The sequence below is a fragment of the Pseudorca crassidens genome, chromosome 8 (genome assembly GCF_039906515.1).
Source record: "Pseudorca crassidens isolate mPseCra1 chromosome 8, mPseCra1.hap1, whole genome shotgun sequence".
Classification (NCBI taxonomy): domain Eukaryota; kingdom Metazoa; phylum Chordata; class Mammalia; order Artiodactyla; family Delphinidae; genus Pseudorca; species Pseudorca crassidens.
Genome location: NC_090303.1, coordinates 104149377 through 104174121, shown reverse-complemented (window position 1 = coordinate 104174121; position 24745 = coordinate 104149377). Strand labels below are relative to the sequence as shown.

At 50.2% G+C, this 24745-nt stretch overlaps 1 protein-coding gene across 5 annotated transcripts in view; it reads left to right on the top strand.

Moving 5' to 3' along the window:
• The first annotated feature begins 1122 nt into the window (after window positions 1–1122).
• The window catches only part of PAXIP1 (PAX interacting protein 1), a 48020-nt gene continuing 24397 nt past the window's right edge, over window positions 1123–24745 (top strand). Inside the window, exons 1-6 of one of the 5 annotated variants that reach the window (XM_067747551.1) lie at window positions 1123–1298; window positions 3980–4114; window positions 8498–8541; window positions 10879–10942; window positions 17773–17886; window positions 20394–21008. In XM_067747551.1, the coding sequence (XP_067603652.1) occupies window positions 1218–1298; window positions 3980–4114; window positions 8498–8541; window positions 10879–10942; window positions 17773–17886; window positions 20394–21008 (1053 nt within the window). In that variant the 5' untranslated portion in view covers window positions 1123–1217. Of the gene's footprint in view, window positions 1299–3979; window positions 4115–8497; window positions 8542–10878; window positions 10943–15082; window positions 15246–17772; window positions 17887–20393; window positions 21009–24745 lie in introns of those variants that run through there. The other 4 variants (XM_067747552.1, XM_067747556.1, XM_067747555.1 and 1 more) reach the window with 4 other exon arrangements.

The window sequence follows — 24745 nt, the reverse complement described above, 5'->3', positions numbered from 1 at the left end:
GTCAACTGTCACTTTCAGAACTCCTGTTATCGCAGAATAGAAGTAATACAAGGGCCTCAAATATGAGTTAATGTTATAGGAGGCTGCCGCAATAATTTTGCAAGGTTTCTCTCTCGACCAATTTCACTAACATTTACTTAAAAATGTCTTTCCGCTTAGCAGTTAAGAAGTAGGCCTGATGCACGTCCCTTTCGATTCTCAGGCTTCTCAGGACTAGGACAAAGCCTGCTCCCCGGGGAAGGCTGGGGTCGGGCCGGCTGCCCCGCCCCCCTCCCCCCTCCCCCGCGCAGGTGAGCCGGCAGCAGCGAGCGGAGCGCAGGTGCGCGCAGACCCCCGTGCTCCTCGCGCCGCGGCGCCGCCGGATGACGTCAGAGCGCGGGTACACGTGGCGGCGGTCTGGCGTCAGCGGTGCCGGGAGGGAGGAGAGCGGGGCTGGTTCCGACGGCCCAGGTCAAGACCGGAGCGGGTTCGGGCGATGGGGAGAAGCCCACTGGCCGCGTCCGGGAGGCTGGCGCGCCTCGGCCGGTCTGCAGCGCTCTGTCCCCGACTCGGCCCAGCGCCCCCGTCCTTCAGCTGGGACCCGGGACCCGAGCTCCAGGGCCTGAGGCGTCACCTCGGCTCCCGTCTGGCAGCAGCCGGCGACGCTCCGCTCCCCTGCGCCCGAGGCCAGTGACCCGCTCCCGCCGCCACCGCCGGCAGCCTGCGACCCCGCGGGCCCGCCCCTCGCCGCGCGCCCGCCCCTCGCCGCGCGCATGCGCCGCCCCTTGCGGCCGCGCGTGCTGTCGGGAGGGGCCTCCGCGTTCCCTTCTTTCCCGGGACCGGCCCACTCCGGTCCCTCCGAGGGGGGTGCGTTTCCCCTCGACCCCCGGGCTTCCTCCTGAGGGGGCGGCGGCGGCCACGGGCCCCCGTCTCTGGAGCGGACTGCTCGGTGCCAATGTCCGCGGGGCCGCGGGCTGCAGCAGAGGCGCTGGGCGGCGCCGGCCGACCGCCCGTCCCTCGGCTCCCCCTCGGCGGCGGGCGGGATGGTGCGGCCCGCAGGGCTCGCGCGGCTCCCGCGCTTGGGCGGCCCGGCGCGGGCGGGGGCGCCGAGGGCGGGGGAGCGGGCCCGACTCGCAGGACCGGGCCGGGGCCGCGCGGGCCGCGCCGTTCGGGAGCGAGCCCCGCGGGCGGGCCTGGCGGGGCGGGAGCCGCCGCGGAGCCTTCGGGCCGCCGCGACCATGTCGGACCAGGCGCCCAAAGTTCCCGAGGAGATGTTCAGGGAGGTCAAGTACTACGCGGTGGGCGACATCGACCCACAGGTACCGCGTCGCCCCCGCCCCTACCCCCGCGTCCCCGGCCCGTCCTCGCTCCGGCCGCGCGCCAGGGCGCACAACGTCGGGGCCCCGCCGCCGGTTGCCCGCCGGCGTGGCTGCGCGGAGGCTGGGCCGCCTGGCGCCGAGCAGGCCGGTAGCGGGGCCGGAGGGGAGGGAGGGGAGAGGGAGCTGGTCTGTGGGCCCCGCGGTCGGGGAGGGAGGAAACTTGGGAGGGGTGCTGACCCCTGTAACAGGGGGAGGGGACCTGGGGGCCTGAGGGATCCGCGGCAGGAAGGGGTTGTGTCCGGACTGGGGGAGGAGGGCATTGGGAGGTGGGTCTGCCCTGGAGCCCTGCGCCGATTGTCCCCGTCCCCGCGCGGTGGGGGACCGGGGTGCTGTCTCGTGGCCGCCTCGCCAGCTTCCCACTCCGCTCCTTTCTGGGCGGAGTTCGGACCGGGCCGCACTTCCCGCGGCAGCGTCGGCGGTCTGGGCTCCCCTGACGCCCAGACGGTGGGTCCGAGCGTGGCGGGAGCTTCGGCCGGTGGAGCTGGTAGGGACGTGGGTCCCGGACTGCTGAGCGGACGGCTAGTCGCTCTGGTGTGGCAGCCACCCCAGGTCGCAGGTCTGCGGCTCGGTCATCTCGTGTGCGGCAGTGAACCCTCAGTTTACCACCAGCGGTTGCGTGTTCCTTGATTTCCCTAATTGGGTGAATTACACAGTAATGGAAAAATACCCTGGTAACGCCGTCACACTGAACATTGGACTTTTTTTGTCGTTCGGGCTCATGCCAAAGGATATCGTGGCTTTTCCTAAGTAGAACATGTGTTTGTGTTTGAACGTTAGAATGTTGTTTTTCCATTGTGGGAATTAACCGCAGCTGAGTCTGCAGGTGATTCTTAACACTGTTCTTTTTCCTAAAGTTTATCTTTACAGTTTTATCACCTGGGTGTCTCATTGGCCCTGAGTGCTAAGCTTGGAGACCTGTGGTCTGGGCCTCCTGAGTGGAGACTGATACTTAACAAGTAAAACTTGGGTGGCCTAAAAGGCTCTGTGGAAGGCTGATGGGCCTTGGCCTTCCAGAGGCTTGCCTGTCGGTATCTTAGTAACCAAACTCCCTTGGATCACCACCTAGGTGGTCCTTTCTCCACTGTAACTCTAAAGAGGCTTTGAATTCAAAGGTAAACAGGTGCTGAGCTCAGAGGGCTGAAGTGCCTGTAAGGTGCGGCTTCTCCCTTCCAGGGTTTCCCTTTCTTCACTGTCCACTGTTCTTCCCCTCTCTCATCCCGCCCCTATTTCATTTTAGGACTTTGGCTCTTAAGAGTGACCTGAACCATGTGTTACTTAAAACCTGGAGCAGGCTGCACTGGAACCATGTTTACTCAACTGTGAATCAAGTTTAAGGGCTTAAAAAATGTCCTTGCAAACCACTTTGATCTGAAACAGTATATTTTCTGAAAAGTTTAGAGTCAGGGATATTCGATTCTCTGAATCTTATAAATGTGGGTTCAGAGAGTTCACGTGCGTTGGATGAACATCTAGTTCACTTCCACGTGTGGGGTGCACTCGGCTGCTCTGAGCGTGAAGCGTGCTCCTGGCGTCCGGCTCCTGGCCTCCACCCTCCCCACAGCCTCCACTGCTGGCCGTGGCCTCTCTTCCCTTCCCGCTGCGGCGTCTCATTCACTCCCAAAGCTTTGCCCTGTCTCTGTAGTGGACTGAGGGCTCCACTCAGGCGGGACCCAGGTCTCATCCTCGATGCGCTGGGTGTCTTCCTCGTTCTTAGAGGGGCACCAAAGAAGGCCATGCCCTAAACTGAGACTTTTGTCTTCCCCCCACACCCGCTCTTAGACGTGGTCCTCGGGAGCAGTGTGCTGTCGTTCCCCAGTTTCTCTTCCACGTGCCCCTTTCGGTCACCAGGTCTTGCTGCTTCTCTCACATCATCTTCTTGTCCCTGATGACCTTTTTCCAGTTAAGTTACCTGCCTCTTTCGCCTGAATTATTGCAGTTGTTTCTTAACAGGTGTCACAGCTCCAGTCCTGCAGTGTAAGTGCATTCTTCTTGTGCTGACGGCAGTCTTTCTGTGAAGTCTGATCATGCCTCGTCCCTACTGACCAGCCCTCAGTGTCTCTCCAGGAGACATTCTGTATTTTATTTCAGGATAAAATACAAAGGTTTCTGCACAGCATCTATGAAGCACAGTAGACGGTCTAATCCACGTTCAGCCGTCCAGCGTGTTGAATGCTGCTCTCTCCACACGATGCACGTGTTTTTGCCTTGCTGACGCCTTTAAGTTCATAAGGATTCGGCTCCTATAGCTCCTCTTCCAGAAACGTTTCCGTTTGTCAGAAACTACCTGTCCCCAAGCCTTTATGTTTGAGACATGGCGTGTCGCGTGCTAGCCCAGTCTCAGCACTTACGGTGCTGTGCTCACCTTGTCTGTCAGTCCTGTGTTCAAGACGGACCCTGTGTAGTACCTGGGTCAGAGGAGCCTCCGTGCTTACCTGTCAGTGAATCAAGATTTGCTGCTTTTTGTTGCCCCCATATGTTTCATTGCATATGACTTAGTGCAAGGTTATTAATCTTATGTGGAGAACATGGTGTGCGTTTATTAGAATTTTCACTGTAATAATTTGTATAAATTGAGAATGAAATACAGCATTTTCCATTTTAATTTGTGTGGTTTTTTAAAGGTTATTCAGCTTCTAAAAGCTGGGAAAGCTAAGGAAGTGTCGTACAATGCACTCGCCTCACACATCATTTCAGAAGACGGGGACAATCCGGAGGTGGGAGAAGCTCGGGAAGTCTTTGATTTGCCTGTAGTCAAGGTTGGTAGTAAATTTAATGAATTCTGTGCGCTTCATCAAGTATCTTGCAAGCAGTACGTTGAAGTTTCCGTGCAGCTCTTCTCACACTCTTTGCTGAGGTGCGGCTCTGGGTGGGAGATGCTCTTGGCATCTGAGGAACCATCCAGCAGAAGGCCCTCTACGTGAAATCAGGCTTCAGCAAGGTTTCTGCACGTTACCGCTTACGCACCTGCTGCGGGTGGCCCCGTTTTGTCACCGTCTGGAAGTTGTCTAAGCCAAGGAAACGTGTTGAAGGCAGTGGACGTGCTGTCTTGAAGCAGATGACGTGGGTGAATTCTGCTAAGAAAGTTTATTGATTCCAAGAGGAACTCCTGGAACAGGGCTCCCTTCCATCCCCAGTGGCCAGGGGTCCTGATTTCCAGGCAGACAAGCCTAGGGGAGCCCTGCCCTCTCTGGGCTATGGCTCTGCTCTCCGACAAGGGTCACAGTGACCCCTTGTGCCACTGTCCCTCTGGTGGCTCTCTGTTCCACTATCCAGCTTGACCTGTGGGTAGTTTATCCTAGAAAGTAGAGTCTCAGCTGGTGGGTGAATTGTTCAGTTTTGTTGATCTGCATACTGTGCTGCTCTGTTGTGGCTGCTGGTTGAACTGACTGCTGTTAAATGTGGGTTTTTAAAATTTAAGTTTATAATTTCGATCCTTCTGTTTTTTCTCATCATTTATAGTGTATATTTGTTTTAAAATGGTTCTGTTCCACTACCCTTTTTTTTCTCTTTTCTATGCTGTTACATGTGTTATCTTAAAAAAAAATCAACATGACAGTTACTGTGGCTTAATAATGAGAGAGGTAGGAATTAAGAGAGAGTGCCGCTGAGTCCAGCTGGGCAGCGGGGTTGCCGGCTGGCCGCTGCGAGGCCTGAATGCCACCAGCGTCCAGGGTCTGAAACGCTGCCCTGCAGGCTTAGAAGCCTGATTTTGGAACATAAGCCTGAAAGCAGATCTGTCTCACAAGAAGGTTCTCAGGAGGGCGCTGTGTAAGTCGGAATGACTTAACTTGCGGCGGTGAGGATGGTGGTCGTGTTTCTGGCTGGATGCTTGCTTCCGCCTGGCCAGCGGCTCACTCCGCCCGAGCCTTTTTGAAGTCTGACAGCAGGTTCCTGCCGGCTTCACCTGCAGCCGCCTCGTAGGAGAGGTGGACCTGCCACGGACACTAGGCTGTGGACCCCGGCACCGGTTCCCTGGGGCCCTGTTTCGGCCTGTGGTTTGCTTCCACTCTTTCTTGGCTTGAGGGACTGTATCTCATCCCTTCCCCTGTCTGCAAACTTTTTTCCCCTCAGACAGTAGCCTGGAGCCTGTTATCACAGTGACTTCACACGTTGTGTGGATTTCCTAGTGCACCTTGAAAGGGCAGCCTTGTTAACACGTTTGGGGCGCCCAGTCAGCTTCCGCAGACCACTTACTGCAGTGCTTCTTAAGTCCAGCGACCCCTCGAGCCCCTTTTTGTAGCAAATATTTTGTAATACCCCCTCTATTATCCTGAAATGAAATTCTTATGTACAGTAACATCATATAACTTGAATATATGTTTGTATTTATATATAAATTGCCCAAACTGAAATGTAAAAAAAGAGGAAAAAAGGAAACCAGATAACAGAAAGCCTGCATTTCATTGTGTGAATACCCTGGAGGATGGGGTGTAGCGTCACCGTGGACCTGCTCCTCTGTCCTGCAGATGCCGGTGCCAGCTGTGAGGTGACGGTGCAAAACGGTGACCCATCCTCGCTACAATTCTGGGCTAAACAGCGCTGTCTCCTTCACTTTACACTGAAGTTGTGTTCCCAGGAAGGTCCGTCTGCAATACGGCTGCATACAAGCAGCCACCACCCAGCTCCCGCCGTGGTCACCGTTCTCCCAGTCTAGCTCCCATCCTACTCCCTTTGGCTGTAGTATTTCAAAACGACTCCCAGGCATCCTGCTTTTTGATCTCTTTCAGCATTCCTGCCTGCTTTTAATTTTGTGGCAGCACCTATACTGTCCAGCGACTGCAGTGTTGCATTACAGGATGGTAGAATTTTCCAGAACCCATCCAGCAGTTTGCACTCATTCCAGATAGTGCTGGTAGACCCTCGAGTTCTTGTCTGAACCTAGTAAGTTTCCTACTGGGGGCTGCTGTTAGTAGTGTGGTCTGTGTCCAGCCGAAGGCGGAGGCCTGGTTCTCTAAGTGCATATCCCTTGGCCTTTACCTTAATGTTAAATTTGACAAATACTTTAAAAATTTAGGCTTCCTTTTGCCCAGGGACAGTTTATCTTTCTCATATTTGAATTTTATGGATGTTTAAAACTTGCTTCTTTAGGCACCAAGATTTTTAAAATAATCTTTTTTAATGGAAATACGTTCCTCAGTGGCCTTGGGCCCTCTTAATTATGCTGACTTTCAGCAGTGAATTTATTTTAATTTATTATTATCTGCCTTTGGGATAATAGCTCCTCATTACTGTGCTCTTCTAGCTCTCCGTTCCTGCTGTATTATCATTAGTGTGTCCTCCTTCTTTGCTGCATTATCTTCTCTAGACTTACCTGGATGAGGGCCGCAGGGAGTCTGTTCTGCTTTACTGCTGCCAGCCCTGCAGTCTGTAACCGGGACGCGCGTACTCGCTGCTCCCCAGCCCCCAGGGACAGCTTTCCAGGGTGAATGCTGCATGCAGAGTCATAAGGGCTGCCTGTCCGGAGTGTGAGCTCCTCCGGTCGTGGGCGCTTCCCTCCCACTGGATGCGGGAGGAGCCGCACCCACACCATCCGAGTGGTATTGCAGTGCGTTGACCTAGGCTCTGAGAATCCTGCTGACATGAGACAAAGGGTGGCCGGGAAAACTGGTCTCAGGCAAGCCTCCCTCGTGCTCCCACGCCGCCGGGGAACAGCAGAGGGCTCTGGTGTCACTGCTGGGAATAAGGCTCGGCCCACGCGAGGGTGTCCTGAATGCAGGAGGAGTGGTGGCCAGTTCCCTCCTGTCCAGCTGGAGTCTCCCCAGGACTGCAAGAAGCGAACAGCCGCTGGAGACACTGTGCGTGGAGACGTTGCACACTCCCTTCCAGCTTGGTGGCTTCATCCGCCAAGTTAGTTACACACTTGGCAGAATTATCAAATCATCATGAAGTGATTAATCCAAGTAGAGCCAGTCTTTATTTTATAAAATGTGTAATATTTCTATGCTTTTTCACAGACGTTACACTTACTTATAAACTTATGCTGAGAAATTGTTGATGTTCCCTGAAAAATGAGGAGGGGGTACTTTGATTTCTAAAGTTCTTTCAAGGTGTATATAATGCATGAGAAGTGGGTGTGTATTTACGTTGCAGGTGGCGAAGCTTCTGGAAGTCAGCTGGCTAAGTGGGTTATTACTGTATTTTTACATCGTAATCCTGTGAAGCAGAGCTATCAGGATAATGATTAATGTAATTTTTAAAATTAAATGTAGAAATAATGAGGTAATTTTTCAAAAATGTAAATTACCAAAAAGGTAGTAATTAGTCTAAGGTTTTATAATTAATCTGAGTTTTGCAATTCATAAAAAGATTACCAGACAGAAATTCTTTCTGTGATTTACAAACATTGTATCTACTTGGCTTCACTGAAAAAAACTCACGAATTCATACCTGACTGGGTTCAGGACTCCAGAAGGAAACGTAGCGGGGCTGTCTGTACCTCAGATGGGGGTAGGGAGGGCTGTCAGTTCCCCGTCCCCCCAGTTGTGAGGACAGTTTCTAGCCGGCCTAGAGGCTTAAGCAGTAGAAAGTGTGTAAACCTAGAATTTAAATTTCCAGGGACTTCCCTGGTGGCGCAGTGGTTAAGAATCCTCCTGCCAATGCAAGGGACACGGGTTTGAGCCGTGGTCTGGGAAGATCCCACATGCCGCAGAGCAGCTAAACCTGTGCGCCACAACTGCTGAGCCTGTGCTCTAGAGCCCGCGAGCCACAACTACTGAAGCCCATGTGCTGCAACTACTGAAGCCCGCGCTCTGCAACGAGAGAAGCCACCCACCGCAATGAGAAACCCGTGCACCGCAACGAAGAGTAGCCCCCGCTCGCTGCAACTAGAGAAAGCCCGCGCACAGCAACGAAGACCCAGTGCAGCCAAAAATAAATAAATAAATAAATCTCTATACATAATAATTTTTTAAGATCTGGTAGTGTTTCATTCTGCAATTGGGCTTTTCACCTTGGGCACTAATAACTAACGTTCCACTCTGACGTTTCTGCTACGTGAATACTCGTGACTGTAATCTGGATGCTGTGTAATCGGTTGTAACAGAGCCTTTACTTTTCTAGGAGCTTCACTAGTAACGTGACGACATGTTGAGTATGAACTGGAACTGTGCTTTGACGTGCGTTAATGTTTTCTTTTTCAGCCTTCTTGGGTGATTCTGTCCGTTCAGTGTGGAGCTCTTCTGCCGTATCCTTTGTGGGGAAGTGGGGCGGGAGGGGTTTAGTACTGGAGTGGTCTTCGCTTACTGAGCTGGCTCATTAGTTAGGGGAGGTGGTGTTGTGTTCACTCTGTCCCTGCTCTTTCCATCCGGTATCCAGGTGTGTATACCTGATCCTTGTCATTACCCCTGGGGGGCCGGGGCGGGGTGGGGGGACCAGCTGTGTGGAAGCAGCTCTAGGCTGGGACCCAAGGCCCAAGTTCTAGTTCTTCTGCGACTTGGCTTTAGGATCTCGGCTGGTCTGGACCTCAGTTCTGTTATCTTTGAAATAGATGGTTTTTGTGGTGTCTAGTTAGATGGACTATTTCTAAAATTCTAAGTCTGTGTGAACCAAATCATGAATTGTTTGAAGAATAAATTGGAGAAGAGAACATCAGGACATTTTTAGTTTTATATCACGCACCATTATTCTTTTTAATTCCATTGGTTTATTAATTCAGGACCCATGTTGACCACCTGCTCTGGGCCTGGTTCTGAAAACAGAGGGGTCGACAGGGCCTCATTCCTGCCCCCAAGGAGCTGCCCCGCACTACGTGTTGGTTCATTCAGCGTTTCCTGAGTGTGGCCCTGGAACTACCCAGCCCACATACACACTGACACACACTGTGCTGGAAGCAGGAGTGAGCCCTCTGCAGCCTGCTGTTCTGTGCTCTAGGCCTCAGAGTCCCTGTTTTCGCCCTGGAAGTGTGAAGCTTCCCTGCAGGGTCATTCCAGGCATAATCTGATTTTGGAGGTCACTTCCGTTAAGGTACCTGATACTGTGCGGTCATGATGTCCTAGTGTTAGACCCGGGCAGAGGTGACGTTATTTACCGTGTTGTGTGGCTCTGCCAGGCACTTACTACTGGATCGACGCGGGGGGAGGGAATCTTCGTGTATTAAATATGTATAGGAGACCTCAGATAAACAGAGAAAATACCTCCTTCCACGCAGTTCTTAGAGGACGTGCACAACTTACAGCAGCTCCAGCTCAAACATTCTAAGATTTCTCTTCCACTGTCTGAAGAGTTAACGGAAATTGGTTCCTGGTTTGTTTTTGGCCTTGGTTTTTTAGGAGTTTGAGTTGTGTTTGTTTGTTTTCTTTACAAGCACAGGTGAAAGAAGACTGGGAGGGAAAGGGTGTTTTTGAGGATAAGAGGCTAGTTTTTCCTGGCCTGGATCGTGCACTCGCTACGCAAGGATTTCCTGAGAAGTTGGCACTTTGTTTGAGCACTAACTGCCTGTTTTCCCAAGGAAGGTTAAAGGAGCAGAAAGAACTCCTGAGACTCGGTTAGGCAGCACACTCTTAGCCTCTGTTCATGTTTCCCCAGGTCTTTGGAAGTAGACAGTCCCTGAACTAAGGTAGGAGGATGGAGACAGAGCTTGGATGATGGGGCTGAAGGCGTGATGTTGGGGTCTGAGGAGCTCAGGGCAGCCAGGAGGCCCGAATCTCTGTGCGGTTTTCTCAGACCTGGGTAGGAGACTTCCAAACTGCAAGAAAATTTTCAGTCTGATCTTTTTTCTTAATTCACCTATCTCAGGAGGTGTACTTTTCTCCTGTAGGGAAAGAGAAGTAATACTTTAACCCATTTGAATTCTAGACACTCCAGATTCTTAAAAAAGTCATGTTTGCTTTGAATAGACCGTAAAGTACAGGCACCTAGAGGTCATGTCTGCTTATGGAGAGCCCTGTGCCCAGCGTCTGCACTCTGTAAGCTCTCAGAAAACGTGTTGAATGAATTTGAAAGTCAGAGCTTTAGAATTGGGGAGAATCTTGGGAGTTATATATACTAACTTTTGTTTTAACAAAGGGAAAACTGAAGCTCAGGGTTGTCTTGCCCAAATTCAGAGAGTTCGTGATGGTAATAAAACTAGAAGTCAAGTTCTTTTATGAAAGACTCTGCTGTGTGACAGAAGTAATCATGTTAAAGTAAACTTAAGACCCTCATTTTGCTTTTAAAATAATCACTATGCCATGTGTGGTTGTGTACATGTATAGGCATGTGTGTGTTTATATATGTGTATATAGTTAGATGTTTTTTTCCATGAGTATGTTATGCCCATTTTATTGATGATATAAGTGGAGAGATTGGATTTGAAAATGCACTTTATGGAAAACCTCTCAGTTCTTTCTGTGCTGTCAACTTCTCTTTTTTCCAGTCTGCCCTGCACTCTTCTTTGGTCAACTTAAGTCTGTCTCTTTCCTAAATGGATTGAATGGGAAGCAGAGGGTGGGCAATGTCCAAACGGGCCAATAGGAAATGTCTCTTAGTGAAACAGAGCTTGCACTAATCTCATTTCATTGGTATCTTAATAACTGTAAAACAGAGTAAATGGCTTTTCTCCAGAGTCATGTCAGATTTTCTTTGGAATCACTGCCTGCCTCTCTCAGGTAAGCATAGTACAATTAGTTTTGTGTTATTTACACATAACAGTTCTGAGTTTTTATATGATTGGATTTATGATGTATTTGTAAACCAGTGTTACTTACTAAACTGCATATTCAGTATGACCTTATGACACACTTAAAATGATTTAAATATTCATACTTAGTCTTAAGACTTAGAGCTTTAATGGGTGAAAGTGGTCTTTCTAAAGGATTACAAAGATTTAAAACTTGAATATGAAAACATAGTAAAAATGAAATTGAAAGATGACAAGGAAAATTCATTCAGAAATAAAGGCAGAGAATTTTATTAATAAATAAGGGGCTCATGCAGATCAATAAAAGAAAAAAATAAGACCTCAGTAAACATAAACAAGGCAGAAAACTGAATTTACAGCTTTATAAAGAGGAATTACAAATGAGCATAGCAAAACCTTTGATACACTTTATAAACAAAGACGTGAACGCCTTAATAGCGCTGAGATAAGATTTTCTGCTTATCAAATTTGTAAGAGTATATTCGGTGCTGGTGGAGCTGCAGACAAGTTCCCCTCTCCCGGCAGGAGTGCAGTTCAGTGCAGCGGTTTTCTAGAAAAGTTGAGCCAGGTCAGAGCCATAAAATAGTCTTTCTGCTTCCCCTGCAGTTCTCTTATGTTTAGAAGTTCATCCCAAATTGATAGAAATGAGGGCAGATTGATGCATAAAGGTGTTCAGCGCAGCTTTATTTATAAGAGGGTAAATTTGGAAACAGATGATCCACGATTTGGAAATGTTTAAGAAACCTGTTCTGTACACTTACATACTAATCTAGTTATGTAGCCAGTTGTGAATTTTGTTTTATGAATATATGTAAAGACATGGGGAATGTCTTAACTGGGGAAGAAGCCGGGTATAACAGTTATGTACAGTATTACATCAACCAAATATAATATATAGGAAATATCTGTAAGAGGGACCAAAATGTTAATGGCAGTGAATTCTGGGTAGTGTGAGAAGTGAATGTTTAATATTGTTTTATGGTATTCTGTCCTCTCAACCCCCTAGGTAAAAAACCCTCAAACAGTAAACGATTATTATGAAAAACCAAGTTGGTGTTGTTTAAACTCACTTTTTAGGTTACATGGAACAATTAGTAGCCATTGGGCAGGAAGAAGCAGTTTAAAGGGCTCCCATTTTCTCTGACCTCAGTAGGCCTCATCCCTGTCTGTAGTTCTTAAGGTGATAGTTTTGAGAAGGCGTTTAGTCTTCCATCCCCGTGGAAGCCTTTGAGAAAGGGATGTATCAAGGATGTTAGGTGAGACGAAAAGGGATTTGATCATAATCTTGCCTTTTTCTTACACCTTTGTAGTAGAGGATTATGGAACCGGGTAATATTAGCTTAATATTGTTAGATTGTCGGCCAGACTCAGCTTTTCATTCAAACGGTATCACCATGATCCCTTCTCTGTCCAAGCAATAAGTAAAATTAATTTTGTCATTGTGTTTTTATGTCTCGTAAATTCTGAAAGTTCTTTAAAATTATAAAATCCTCTGTTTTTGCTACATTGATTTAATAGAGATCCTTGAAAAGTTGGCTTTTTTTCCCTTAAGAACCAGAATTTTGCTGGTATTTGTATTTTTCAGCATTTTTCACATCTTTGCTATAAATGTATATTTACATGTTGATGATCTTTAAAGTTGGCTAAAATGAAAATCTTCTCACGATGGGTACTGTGGTTACACGTAATGTTTATTGTTTATACTCCTCTGTATGTTCCAAAGGTATAATAAATACCAGAAAAGTTTTAAATGAAGATACTTTATTGCTCCTTATGCATAAACACAATGTACTGTGGCAAAAGGTAAATTTTGCATTTAAGTATATTCGTATGGATTGGATTTCTGGGCTCATGATTCAGAGCCGCGAACCAGAGGGCGAGGAAGAAGCCGGGGCAGGGAGTCCTGTGGGTGTTTTCTGGGATCAAGGTCATAGTGACGTGGTACTTAGCGGACCTGACTTGGGAAACATAAAAGGACATCAAGAGCGTGTGAATTTAAAACAGGGTTTAAAGTTAGGGGTTAGACATGTTTAAATGTTAACTGGTTCTGGAGAACCTTGTAGCCTTGGAGAGAAGTAGAACCGAGATTACATGTCACGAAGGCTCTGGCATGTGTGATAGGTTATTATGCAGTGCACTTAACACCTGCGGTTGTAGTGCGCATGGCCCACGTGCAGGCTGTGCTGAATCAGGGGCACGGGTGTTGGGGTGTGAGTTTAGAGAAGGTGGCGCCGGTGTAGACTGTGGGATCAGGAAAGCCTTGGTGGAGGCGGCAAGATGTGAGGGGCCTGAAACGACGGGCGGAACTGGCGCGGAGCCGGATGGGGGCACAGAGGCTCGTGCGAGGGGACCGGCCTCAGAACAGGCCGTGTGGCTGGGAGGAGAGGAGGAGAACAAGCGCGCAGGCAGGCGGGCAGAGAATACAGGAAACTCGATAAAGTAGCCGCTGTTTCACTCTTCTTGTATATTTAATCTTGGACTGCAAACGCAGACGTTTGCATTAGAACATTTGGAAAACACAGGAAAAAAGCAAGCAAATTAAAATCACTTGCAGTCTTGTAGGTGGAACTGGTCTGGGAGCTCTAAGCAGGACAGAGGGCAGGGTAAGGATGGGAATGTGGACAGGAGGGCCAGTCACAGTCTTTAGGCTTGAGATGAGGATTTGGACCCAGGTTAGCACCGTGTAGAAGACGACGGCGTGGATCTAAGGAACGGCTGGGAATCGGAAGGTCTTGGTGACTTGGGGGATGCTGTGCAAAGGGAAGAGCCGGTGCTCACAGGGGGCCTCTGCGTGCAGAGCCTGTGGTGGGTGCTCCACAGGAGGCCACTAGGCAGATGACTTCCTTTTCCAAAGTAGGAACATTGCCGGACGTGGGAAACAGAGAGGACTCTGGCTTCTGAGGGAAGGTGATGAAGTCGGACTGAAGCCCCTCGCTGTCCGAGTGTCGGGCCTGGGAGATGCAGCGTGAGGGGCTGAGAGCTACTGCTTCGTTGCAGAGCGGCTAGAGAGGGGAACAGGTAGTCAGGAATAGAGCCTTGCGTAACATGTGGGGTTATGGGGAGATCCGGGGAGAAAGGGGACTTGGAAGTAGACAGAGATGGTGCCGGAGGAGGGGTGTTATGCTGAGGGACTGAGAATGAAGTCAGACATAGTGGTTGGTTTTATTGCGGGGACGGAGCAGGGCCCCAGGGAGCAGTGCGGAGCGACAGTTGGTGCCCCTCCATGCTGCTCGTTGACCCGGGAGCGGGAAGACGGCAGCGCGGGGCTCTGTGTCTGGCACACAGGCTTAGGGGTCTAGGTGGACCTCGGGTTCTGGGCTGAGGAGCTACAGGTGAGGTCAGTGGAGGAGGAGAACGGGGACCCCGTGAAGGAAGCGGGGGCGTGCGGGCGTCTGGGAAGCAGCCCGGCTGCAGGTGTTTCTCCGGGTGGGGAGCGGCTGGGGAGCGGCTGGGGCTGGAGTGGACCAAGGCGGACGCAGCGAGTGCTCGGCGGAATTTTATAGCCTTTTAAGCACATTCGTTAGGAATAACAGAGTCGGTATGACCTTTATGGGTCAGTTACTGCCCTTATCCTCACAGTTCGCCGCTCGTGATGGTGAAAAGAAAGCTCTGCTTTATTTGAATAAAGATCATTCAGCTAAGACTGGGGAAGGCTTTACTTGATACTAGTTCATACGAAGAAGCCCTGGTTCAGAAAAGTGCACTGGGGACACTAGTATTTTGTGGTTGCTAAAAAATGTGAATTCAGTTGTGAGACATACTAACAAACGTATGTTCAGTGTGCAGCGAAAGGACTTCGGTTCACCAAATACGTGAGGATGCTTTGTGACGGGAACAACGCCCAGGGGTGCGGATAAATGAGGATACAGTTCCCCCCCTCGGGTGAGGGCACAGTCCAGAAGGGGAATGTCACATACGCGGAGCTGAAGCGGGTGCAGGGTGTGGGAGCAGTACCAGGAGGGGCGATCACGACAGTTAACCTGCACCTGGTAGGCCTCTGGAGCACCTGCACACGCGCACGTGCACACGGCAGGCAGGCAGGGCTCCAGCGCTGCGAAAGGACTGTTTGCTTGGTGGTTCTCAGTGACCTTCTGTCTTTTCCCGTCAGGGTGTTGATACAAGCTGGAGCTCTTTGTTGGAGTCTTCCAGAGCTCTCCAGGGAGAGGTAGGGAAGGGAGCTTGTGCCAGCAGAAGTTGGGAAGCACAGACATCACCTGCCTTCTTCTGAGCCGGTATTGATGCAGGCTGAGGCCTCTGTTGTAATGTGCTGGGTAGGTCGCGGGGACAGGTCATGAGTCTGATGGAGAGCCTGGCCAGGGTCCTCATTTAAATCTGGAGGACTAAAGAGATCAAAGCCTTTCCATTCTGTATCTCAACCCACAGATATTTCTTGACTGCCTACCCATGTGCCTGGCACTGTACTAGGTCCTGTCGAAGGCGCCAGAGTGGAGGACGTGGTTCTCACCTAAGGCTCCAGTCAGTAGGATGGTAGCTCGCAAGCAAGACGGGACAAGGAGAGCTTGTGGGGCTGCAGCCAGGAGTGTCTGGCGGAGAGACCTGGAGAAGGAGGGCGCCCCCGGGGCACAGAGGGAAGCCCTTCCTCGAGAGGGACGCGGGTGGAGGTGTGGCCTCTGCTTGGGACAGAGGGGCACATTCAGAGGGGCAGCTTGCTGTGGGAGTGCAGGGGCCGTGGGCGCTGAGCCGAGGCTAGGGGCGGGGCACAGAGGCAGGGAGAGCAGCTCAGGTGAGGGGCCGCAGGTCAGAGCGCAGGTGTGGCAGCAGCTGGGAGCAGGACCAGGGCTGAGGCACACACAGATCAGGAAAGCCCGAGACACCGTCTGGAAACTTCCAGATCTCAGCCATAAGGTGTTGAGGAGACATCCAGGCTTTCTTAGCTGAGACCGTAGACATGTAGTTTAGGAAGATTACTTTTTTTAAAAAAGAAAAGCACTTTTCCCCAGTTATAAAATTAATGCTCTTGAAAATTTGGAAAATACAGAAAAGTATAAAAATTAAAATTAAAATGTCCCCATAATCCTGTCACCACTAGGTAACTGTCATTAACATTTTGGTGTGGAAAGAGCATTCTTAATTATGCTGATACAGATTCATTGAATGAGCTGGTTTGCGCGTTCAGTCATTTAACCCAAACGTTCGCCGATGAAGAATCTGGTTCTCAGAGGTTTTCCGAGTTGCTCTTAGCTGGAGTTTGGAGGCCCTGTGTCCATTCCAGGCCTCCCTTCTTCCCGATGTGATGTTCTTTCCACAGCAACTTCCTGTGCCCTGTTGAGACCCGGGCCAGGATCCAGGCCAGCAGGGTACAGGACTAGAGTTACTGCAGTCAGTGAAATAAAAATAATACCTAACTGATGGGTGGCCAGTCTTTGTGATAAAGCCATATCTAGATTATGGGTTTTCCTTCATTTTAAATAAAGATTATATAATGATTCATTAGAGTAATATGTATTACCGTGTAATTAAATCTCACCTCCAGAGGCTGCAGGATGTAAATGTTTTTGTGAAAGTCTCTAAGAAAAATAACATCTTCTGATCCAGTATCCTGAAATGTGACACTGACTTACTAAATTAAAGAGAGAGAAGATAATGATTTTTAAGGTGATTTTATAAAATTAGTGTGTTCTTGTTAGTATTCACAGAGTAGTATGGAATGCAAAATAATTTCTAGGAATATTTGTGAAATGGATGAGAGTAGCTATAGAATGTTAGATCTTTGGCCGGCTGAATAATGGCAGTTAACAAGGAAAAAACATGCTCTTTGTCAACACTTTAAAAAAATTAACTTGAGACAAAGTTCAGAAGTCTTAGCCATAATTCACAGTTTATAATAAGTTATCTAGAAAAAAATTGACTTAGAGGATTATCTTAGGATTAACACCTTTATTTTTCTTAAATGTTTCTTTTGTCTTTGAGACGCTAAAGTTTATTTTTTAGTAACTACGTTTGGTAGTAACCGCCCTTAGAGAAGCAGTCTAGAGCAGTGGGAAAATACAGCTTGGAGCCGGGTCTGGGTTTCCAGTTACTAGCTGTCATTTCTGTGAGTGTGCACCCCACCACCGGGTCACGGGGACTAGGGGTGGACGCGGAGCCCTTGGCACAGTTCCTGGCACATAGGAGGCAGGCAATAAATGGTAGCTGGTCGGTTGTTGTAGTGAAACCTGTTGTACCACGTGAGCCGTTACATCTGGAGTCTCCACTTCATCGCTCAGCAAGCATAAGAATTGTTCCTTTTATGCTTGTCTTATTTTCTGTGTGTTTGATACTTACGTTTTCCCCTGAGCTTACGCACCACTGTATTTTTACCTTTTATTTTATCCATTTCATAATTAGTATTTGTTATCCATTAATTATTAAGGAGTTCCTTAAATATGATTTTGATACTATTGTATGTAAACATTTTTAAAAAATGACACAGGTGGAAGATGGAGTGGTGTACTAGTTCTTTTTCCTATCATTTTTGTTATAGAACGAAATAATCCTCCATTCAATCTCTGGAGTGTGGATATAAGTATTTTTCAATTTACTTGGTGACAAGGCAAAAAAAAGTGACGATTATAAAACTCACGATAGGAGTAAAAGTTTTTATTATAACAAACAAATAGCTAGAAGCTCATCTGTTTTTCCCACTAATACCCTTAGGCTAATTTCATTCAGTAAAAGGGAGAAAGTAGATAAAGCAAAATTGTTATGCTGTCACAGTGTATTTTAATCATAAAGTGAGCGAGTAGGTAAGCAGAGGTGGAGCCTCCTGATGCAAGCTTGCTTTCTGGTTCCTGCCAGGTGTCCCCTGAGGACAGAAGCGCCCTGTGGGCTATGCTCACCTTCCATGGCGGGGGCTGCCAGCTGACTCTCGACAAGAAGTGCACGCACCTGGTTGTTCCAGAACCAAAGGGGGTAAGTGTCCCATGTACGTTCTCCTTTTGAATGTCATTTAAGTATTCCCGGTAATCAGATATCTTCTTTGAACTTCGTTTAAATTAACTGGATTCCGTTTTACAAAAGCTGATAACATTAGTTTATATTATTTATACACAGCTTCATTCCACAAAGGATGTGAGAGGATTATAAATTTTGTTTTGAGCCAGATGTGACTTTTAAAGACAAAGAAATTTGGGTTTATTTCATGTTGAAAATAGGATAGTTTTTTGAATCTCTAAGAGTTTCCTTTCACGTCCACTGAAACTTCAGTTCATTTTTGTGAAAATACATATTAGTCCTCTTCACAATTTTTTTAAAAGGCTTGTACTGAGGGTAATTATAAGCATGCATTTGGTGAAGTTCTCAGTGTACTGTCCTTCTTAGTAATCTGGAATATTTAAAACTGCGTTTATCTCCTTAAGCACGGGACTCTTCTCTCTAAGCACTGGAGGGCCGTAGGGCTCTGGGGGTCCCAGGTGGGGTCCCAGGTCGCCAGCATCAGCCTCCCGGGACTTGTTAGAACCGCAGTCTGTCCAGCCCGCCCCAGACCTAGTAAATCAGAACCTGCCAGGGAAGGGGGAGCCCGGGGAGCCTGAGGCACATGAAGTTTGAGAACGACCGTTGTGTGGAAATCAAGCTTTTTTCCTTCCATGAACATTTATAAATTTGAGAATTAAGTCTATTTATAGTAGGGAAAGCCTTTTGACTAGCTAACGTTTCCACGTGTCAGTCATTAGCTCCTTTTTTTGTTGCCTTCAGTCTGAGTCAGCGCTGTGTATGTTTCGCCCGAGTGCCACTGACTCACAGGAGGGGTGGGAGGCGTGTGGCCGGGCCTGGGCGCAGGGGTGTGGAAGGCTGACGCCCCCCCCTGCCAAGAGGGTCCCTTTCTAGGGCATCTGGAGCAGAGGTGGCCCATAAATGCATGCCGTTCATCATGTTCATTTCCCGACAAGAAAATAACCTGTTAGCCCATGAGTTTGCTTGTAACTTAGTAAGCTGTACAGTCCAAGGGGAGACTCTGAAAATTTGAGGTGAGTCTTAAAATCTACTTGAGTAAAAAATTATATTTTACATAACAATTTAAGAGATAAGTAGTATGCTTTGGTTAAATAGTGTAGGGTTTCTTTTTATATCAGTATTCATCTATGGCTAAAAATAAGTCATTTGATTTTAGGTAGCTAGTTTAAGGGGAATGAAGACTTTATAACTTTTAAAACTATGAGTGAATACTTCTGAAGAGTCAAATTATAATTTGAGGCAGCATATGAATAGAGTGGATTTGTCAAACAGACTAGCTGACTACACACACAAAATAAATGGCATGTTTAAAACAAATTCTTTTTTTTGCATTTTTGGATAAATTTATGGAGAAAATATATAAATGGCATGATGAAACTATCCTTTGTATTCTTGAATTTTTAAAATGTTTTAAATTGAGAAGAATGAAGGAATTTCATAACAATCAATAGAAAACCCAAGTAGGTTGATTAGCCTTTGGAGGAGGGAGCTGGTTTCTGGGTGTAAGTCCTTCACCCCTGCTGAAGGGTGAAGGTGGGGCTGGGGAGAGACCCTGGGATCCTCCAGCCCGGCCGCCTGCCGACAGCAGGAGTGGATTTAGTGTGGGGCCCCAATTATGTGTTTTCTGGAGAATTGCTGGTATCCGAGGCTTTAGAGCAGGTGGGTCAGACTCTGTCGGTTAACCGAGCCATGTTTCCAAACTTGTTTATTTTAAAGCCCTTTTATCATGTAACTCTCCTTTAAGATTCCCTGCTCATCTCCCTTTTCCCTCGGGCGTTCCTTTCTTTCCGCCCTCTACCCCGCAGGAGCGCCCTCTGCCTGCCTGTCAGCGCCCCTGCCCAGTGTCCCCAGCTCACTGCTCCCACCAGACCCTGCCAGACCCTGCCGTCCAGCGAGGCCTCCCTGCCCTGTGCCCTCGGGACTTCGCGCTGGGTTTCTGTTGTATTCCTGTTGTGCATGTTTAACTTCTGTCCAGAACTAAGTCAGAAGCCTCGCTAGCAGAGAATTGTTGCGGCCTTTGTGTCTTAGGTAGAATGAGCTCGATAAACACTCGCCCACCTGACTGAGGAGCGTCCCCACGCTCCCAGGACTGCCCATGGCCCTGAAGGTGTCCCGATCAGTGACACTTTGCACAGAGCAGCAGTCAGTGACAACCAGATTGGACGGCAGGCCGCCTGGCGTTCCTGAGAGTCTCTCGTAGGATTCCTAGCTGTGCGTAGCATTACCTGAAGTTGCCTTCGTAAAAGCGAATTCGGCAGACTTGAAGCCGACCTAAGACCATCGACACATGGTTCGTTGTGTCGCGTGTTCTCTGTCTAAAAGGGGTGTGAGCTTCTCCTCTGGGTAAAGTGGCAACAACAGGAGCTGTGTCCCTCTCCTAAAGTTCTTGCTTCGAGTGCGTACTTCTAGGAAATCTGATAAAACTTGCGGTTTTGTTTCCGTGTGTGTTTGTGCTTCGCCCGCAGGAGAAATATGAATGTGCTTTAAAGAGAGCAAGCATTAAAATCGTGACGCCCGACTGGGTCCTGGATTGCATATCTGAGAAGACTAAGAAGGACGAAGCCCTTTACCATCCTCGTCTCGTCGTTTATGAGGAGGAAGAGGAGGAGGAGAATGAGGAACCGGAGTCCCCGGAGGAGGCCAGCGCGGAGGAGAGGTTCAGCCCCGCCAGCTCTCAGGACGGCTCCCCCTCGGGTGGCCAGCAGCTCTCACCCAAGTCGAACGCTGAAAAATCCAAAGGGGAATTGATGTTTGACGATTCTTCAGATTCGTCACCTGAAAAACAAGAGAGAAATTTAAACTGGACGCCCGCGGAGGTCCCGCAGTTAGCGGCAGCGAAGCGCAGGCTGCCTCCTGGCCAGGAGCCCGGGTTAATTAACTTGTGTGCCAACGTGCCGCCCGTCCCAGGGAACGTCCTGCCCCCCGAGGTCCGCGGTAATTTAATGGCTTCAGGACAAAGCCTCCAGAGTTCCGAAAGGTCAGAGATGATAGCCGCTTGGAGTCCAGCTGTGCGGACCTTGCGAAATATCACTAATAATGCTGACATTCAGCAGATCAACCGGCCGGCCAACGTAGCACACGTAAGTCACTCTTTAAAAAACAAAAGATTTAAATACTGGATTTTACAGCCTTTTCAAATATTTATTTTGTTGTCTTCTGCTTCTTCAGGACAAGTAACTTACAAGCAGTATTTATTTGCCTGAGAGCACGTCCCACGGTCTTTATCTGTGTATACGTACACGTGTACGTATTTCAGTGTCATAAATGCCGTGTACGAGAGGGTGACGGCAGGCACGTAGTTGGAGGCCTGACTGCTGAGTTGGCACCAGGACGCCAGTGGCGGGCGCCGCCCCCGGAAACGGCTTCCACGCCTGCTCGGTTTCATTAGCGGTGGCAGCAAAGAGGAGCCTGCAGGCTGCCAGCTGTTCCTTGTTTGCTTATACCGAGCTCCACGGTAGACAAGTAGCGTAACATAAATTAATTCACTCGTTGACGGAGCCTTAATCTTAATTTACAGTTTTGTGATTGGAGCCTGTTGGTACGGGATGGACCTTGAAAGTTGTCGTAAATGTTTTTCACGTGAAGACGGAGAGGAAGTCGTCCGGGTGGTGTGGGCCCGTCTGCGTATCTGGGGCCCCGGAGGCAAGATGGTGAATGAGACAGACGGGCCCCGCCCTCCTTGCAGGTGGAGCAGGCCGACAGTCAGCATAGGTGTTCAGAAGGCAGTAATAAGGGGTCGTGTACTATGAGGGCCGCTGGGGGAGGAGGCCCCTTAAATTAAGCGGAGACTCAACTGCAGGCGGCCCTGGGCAGAGCTGAGGGCAGAGTTGTGGGTGAAGGGGCAGCGGCTGTGAAGACCCTGGAGTAGGCGTGACCTTGCCGTGTTCCAAGGCAGCGGTCTCCAGCCTTTCTGGCACCAGGGACCGGTTTTTCCGCGGGCGGACGGGGGTGGGAGGGATGGTGCAGGCAGTGACCCAGGCGACGGCGGGCAGCGGGCAGCGGCAGGTGAAGCTTCGCAGCCCACCCGCCACTCACCTCCTGCTGTGTGGCCTGGTTCCTGACCGGGGGGTGGGGGACCCCTGTTCTAAGGGAGGAAAGTCATTGAGACTTGAACTTAGGTGAGTGGGTGGAGGTTGACACGTAGGGTCTTGTCTTCCATGTAAGGAGCCACTGGGGGGATCTCGTCGGGGTGGGCAAGTAGCTACTTCTTATTACGAGTCGCAGCACCACAGTCACGTCTGATGGCGGGGAGGTTTTTAAGAGTCTTTATTGGTTAAAGGTGCATGAAGAGCACTCTTCCTCCCCTCCCTCGGCTTCAGCAGTGACCAGTTGATCGTGCCTGGTCCTCGAGACGCCGGAGGGGTGGCATCCCGAGAAAGGCGGGCAGGGTGTGTGGGGAGAGACGGGGCTCAGGGGCTTTGGGGACAAGATTCCGACAGTCGACACGAGATTCTGGGAAGACGTGTTACCGCAGCCGGTTCGGAGCCAGTGTAAGTTGACGACCCCAGCTTGGGCCGTCAGCCAGTGTGAGCACAGTGGGGCCTGGCCCAGGCAGGGAGGGGGCCGCGGAGAGCAGCCCCGCGGCGACGGGTACCTGGCAGCCCGGAAGGGAAAGCAGTTTTGGGGGTGCGGTGGCTTTGGGGATAAAGGCGGAGAGTGAGGTCACGCACCAGTCACTGACGGGCCGCGTTCTACTCAACATGTTTAGTTTGGCCCAGATAATTTAAATTTGATTTGTTTGCCCAAATCGTGAGATTCTCCGTGACGACGGGGTTTCCGGGCTGTCTTGAGAAGTGGATGGTGTCGTAGAACGGAGCTGGCATCTGAAGTCTGAACGGTGCCTGTCCTTCATGACCGAGCAGCAGCTGTGCCCTGTGGACTGGGGCTCCATCTGTGTGCTCACTTCCCGAACTCCATCCCGTCATGCTTTGTGTTAATCCCTCTGGTCCTGGAGGTGAGTTTGAGTCTGAAGGGGGATTGGCAGTGAGAGGCTGAGGGAACGAGGACGAGGTCCCTGAGATGAGGTGGTCAGAGAATGGCAGGGCCAGGCCTCGCCCGATGGTGTCACCAAGGCTCAGGGAGAAGGTGGAGCCCAGGAAAGAGTGGGCGCATCTGTGGGCGCCTGGGCCCGCGTGTCAGCACCCAGCTCCGCAGGGGCCTCGCGGAGAGCGAGGAGGTGGTCGGAAGACGGAGCACGCGGGGTGGGCGGGATGCGGATGCCAGGCCAGAGGCAGAGCGCGGAGGGGAGATCAGAAATTGGGGGCGTGGGGAGGCTGGAGGGCCAGCCGGTCTGGAGAGGCGACCTGGGCTGTTCAGGGGGCCTGCCCTGCTGGCAGGCGGAGACCCACGTGGGCGCTGGGAGGATGGAGGAGCCGGTGTGCAAAGCCTCTTCCCCCGTCCTCAGCTGAGGAACGAGGAGCGGGAACAGGACGGAAGTGCGGAGCTGTCCGTTCACTGGAGGGTAGAAAGCACTGCTGGTCAGTGACTGGGCATGTCTTCTGGATTCCGCATTTTTCAAATACAGTGGATGTTGACTTAAATCCCAAGTTCCCTCCATTTGGATGTAGAGGTAAACTCATCTCATTGGAAATGGAAATGCTGACTACACCCGGAGGCGGGGTGGGCTGGGCATATCTCTGCCTTTGCGTCGTCCTGCAGGTCGGACCTCCGCAGAAGACGGACCTGATCTACTCAGCCGCGTGCAGAGGCGGGACCAGTTCTAGCGAGGGAATGGTTTTGATCACTAATGAGAACGCTTGCGCAGAGGTCTGAGGGTTCTTCAGCAGTGTCAGAACACTAGGCCATTTTGCTGCTAGATGTGAAGAAAATGAACCTTTGAAATGTTAGAAATAAAAGATTTGGTTTAAAATTAGATCAGGGGGTTGAGGAAACATAGCAACCATCAAACTCCTGGTTTTTTTTGTTTTTTTTGGGTTTTTTTTTGTTTTTTTGCGGTACGCGGGCCTCTCACTGTTGTGGCCTCTCCCGTTGCGGAGCACAGGCTCCGGACGCACAGGCTCAGCGGCCATGGCTCACGGGCGCAGCCGCTCCGCGGCATGTGGGATCTTCCCAGACCGGGGCACGAACCCGTGTCCCCTGCATCGGCAGGCGGACTCTCAACCACTGCGCCACCAGGGAAGTCCCAAACTCCTGTTTAAATTGCAACTTTCTGGTGGTTAGGAGCCGTGTGGTGTGTATCGTGCTGTTTTATGAAAATGTTGTGGCTCTCAGTATTAAGTAGTTTAAGTGAGGACTGTGGCAACTATGAGGGAAAAATTCACAGTTGACGTTCACTAAAAATGGTAGTTGGCAGTGTGGCGAATCGTGTGCCCAAGCAGTTAAGAGTTTTTCTTTGATTCTTCAGGACTAACATAGGTTCTCGGCCAGAGGCAGGTCAGAGGGTTGAACAAGCCATGTGATGAGTGTGCAAGGTGTTCTAAGGGGCACCTCACACCCCCTGGCCTGCCGGGCTGCCCGCTCCCCAGCCAGGCTGGCCAGGTGCATGCACGGCTTTCCAGGCCATTGTCCACCTCTCAGCCTCTGAGAGGTGGCTGGGCTCTTGCCAGTGTCTCTGTCTGCTCTGAGTTGCCCTCCTGTTGCGTCTTGGCCTCCCCCAGCCCCTTCAGAACATGGTCGCCCACGGAAGGGGCCTCCAGCTGAGTCCTGGCCCCGGGCGTTCCTGCCGGCCCACCTGACGCCACCAGGAGCTCCCCTGGCCTGGGGAGCGGCAGTCAGGTCAGCCCTGTTCGTGATGGCAGACAGGCAGGCTGTATCAAATCTACCCTAGGCTTTTACTTCTGGGGGTGAAAGAGTAACA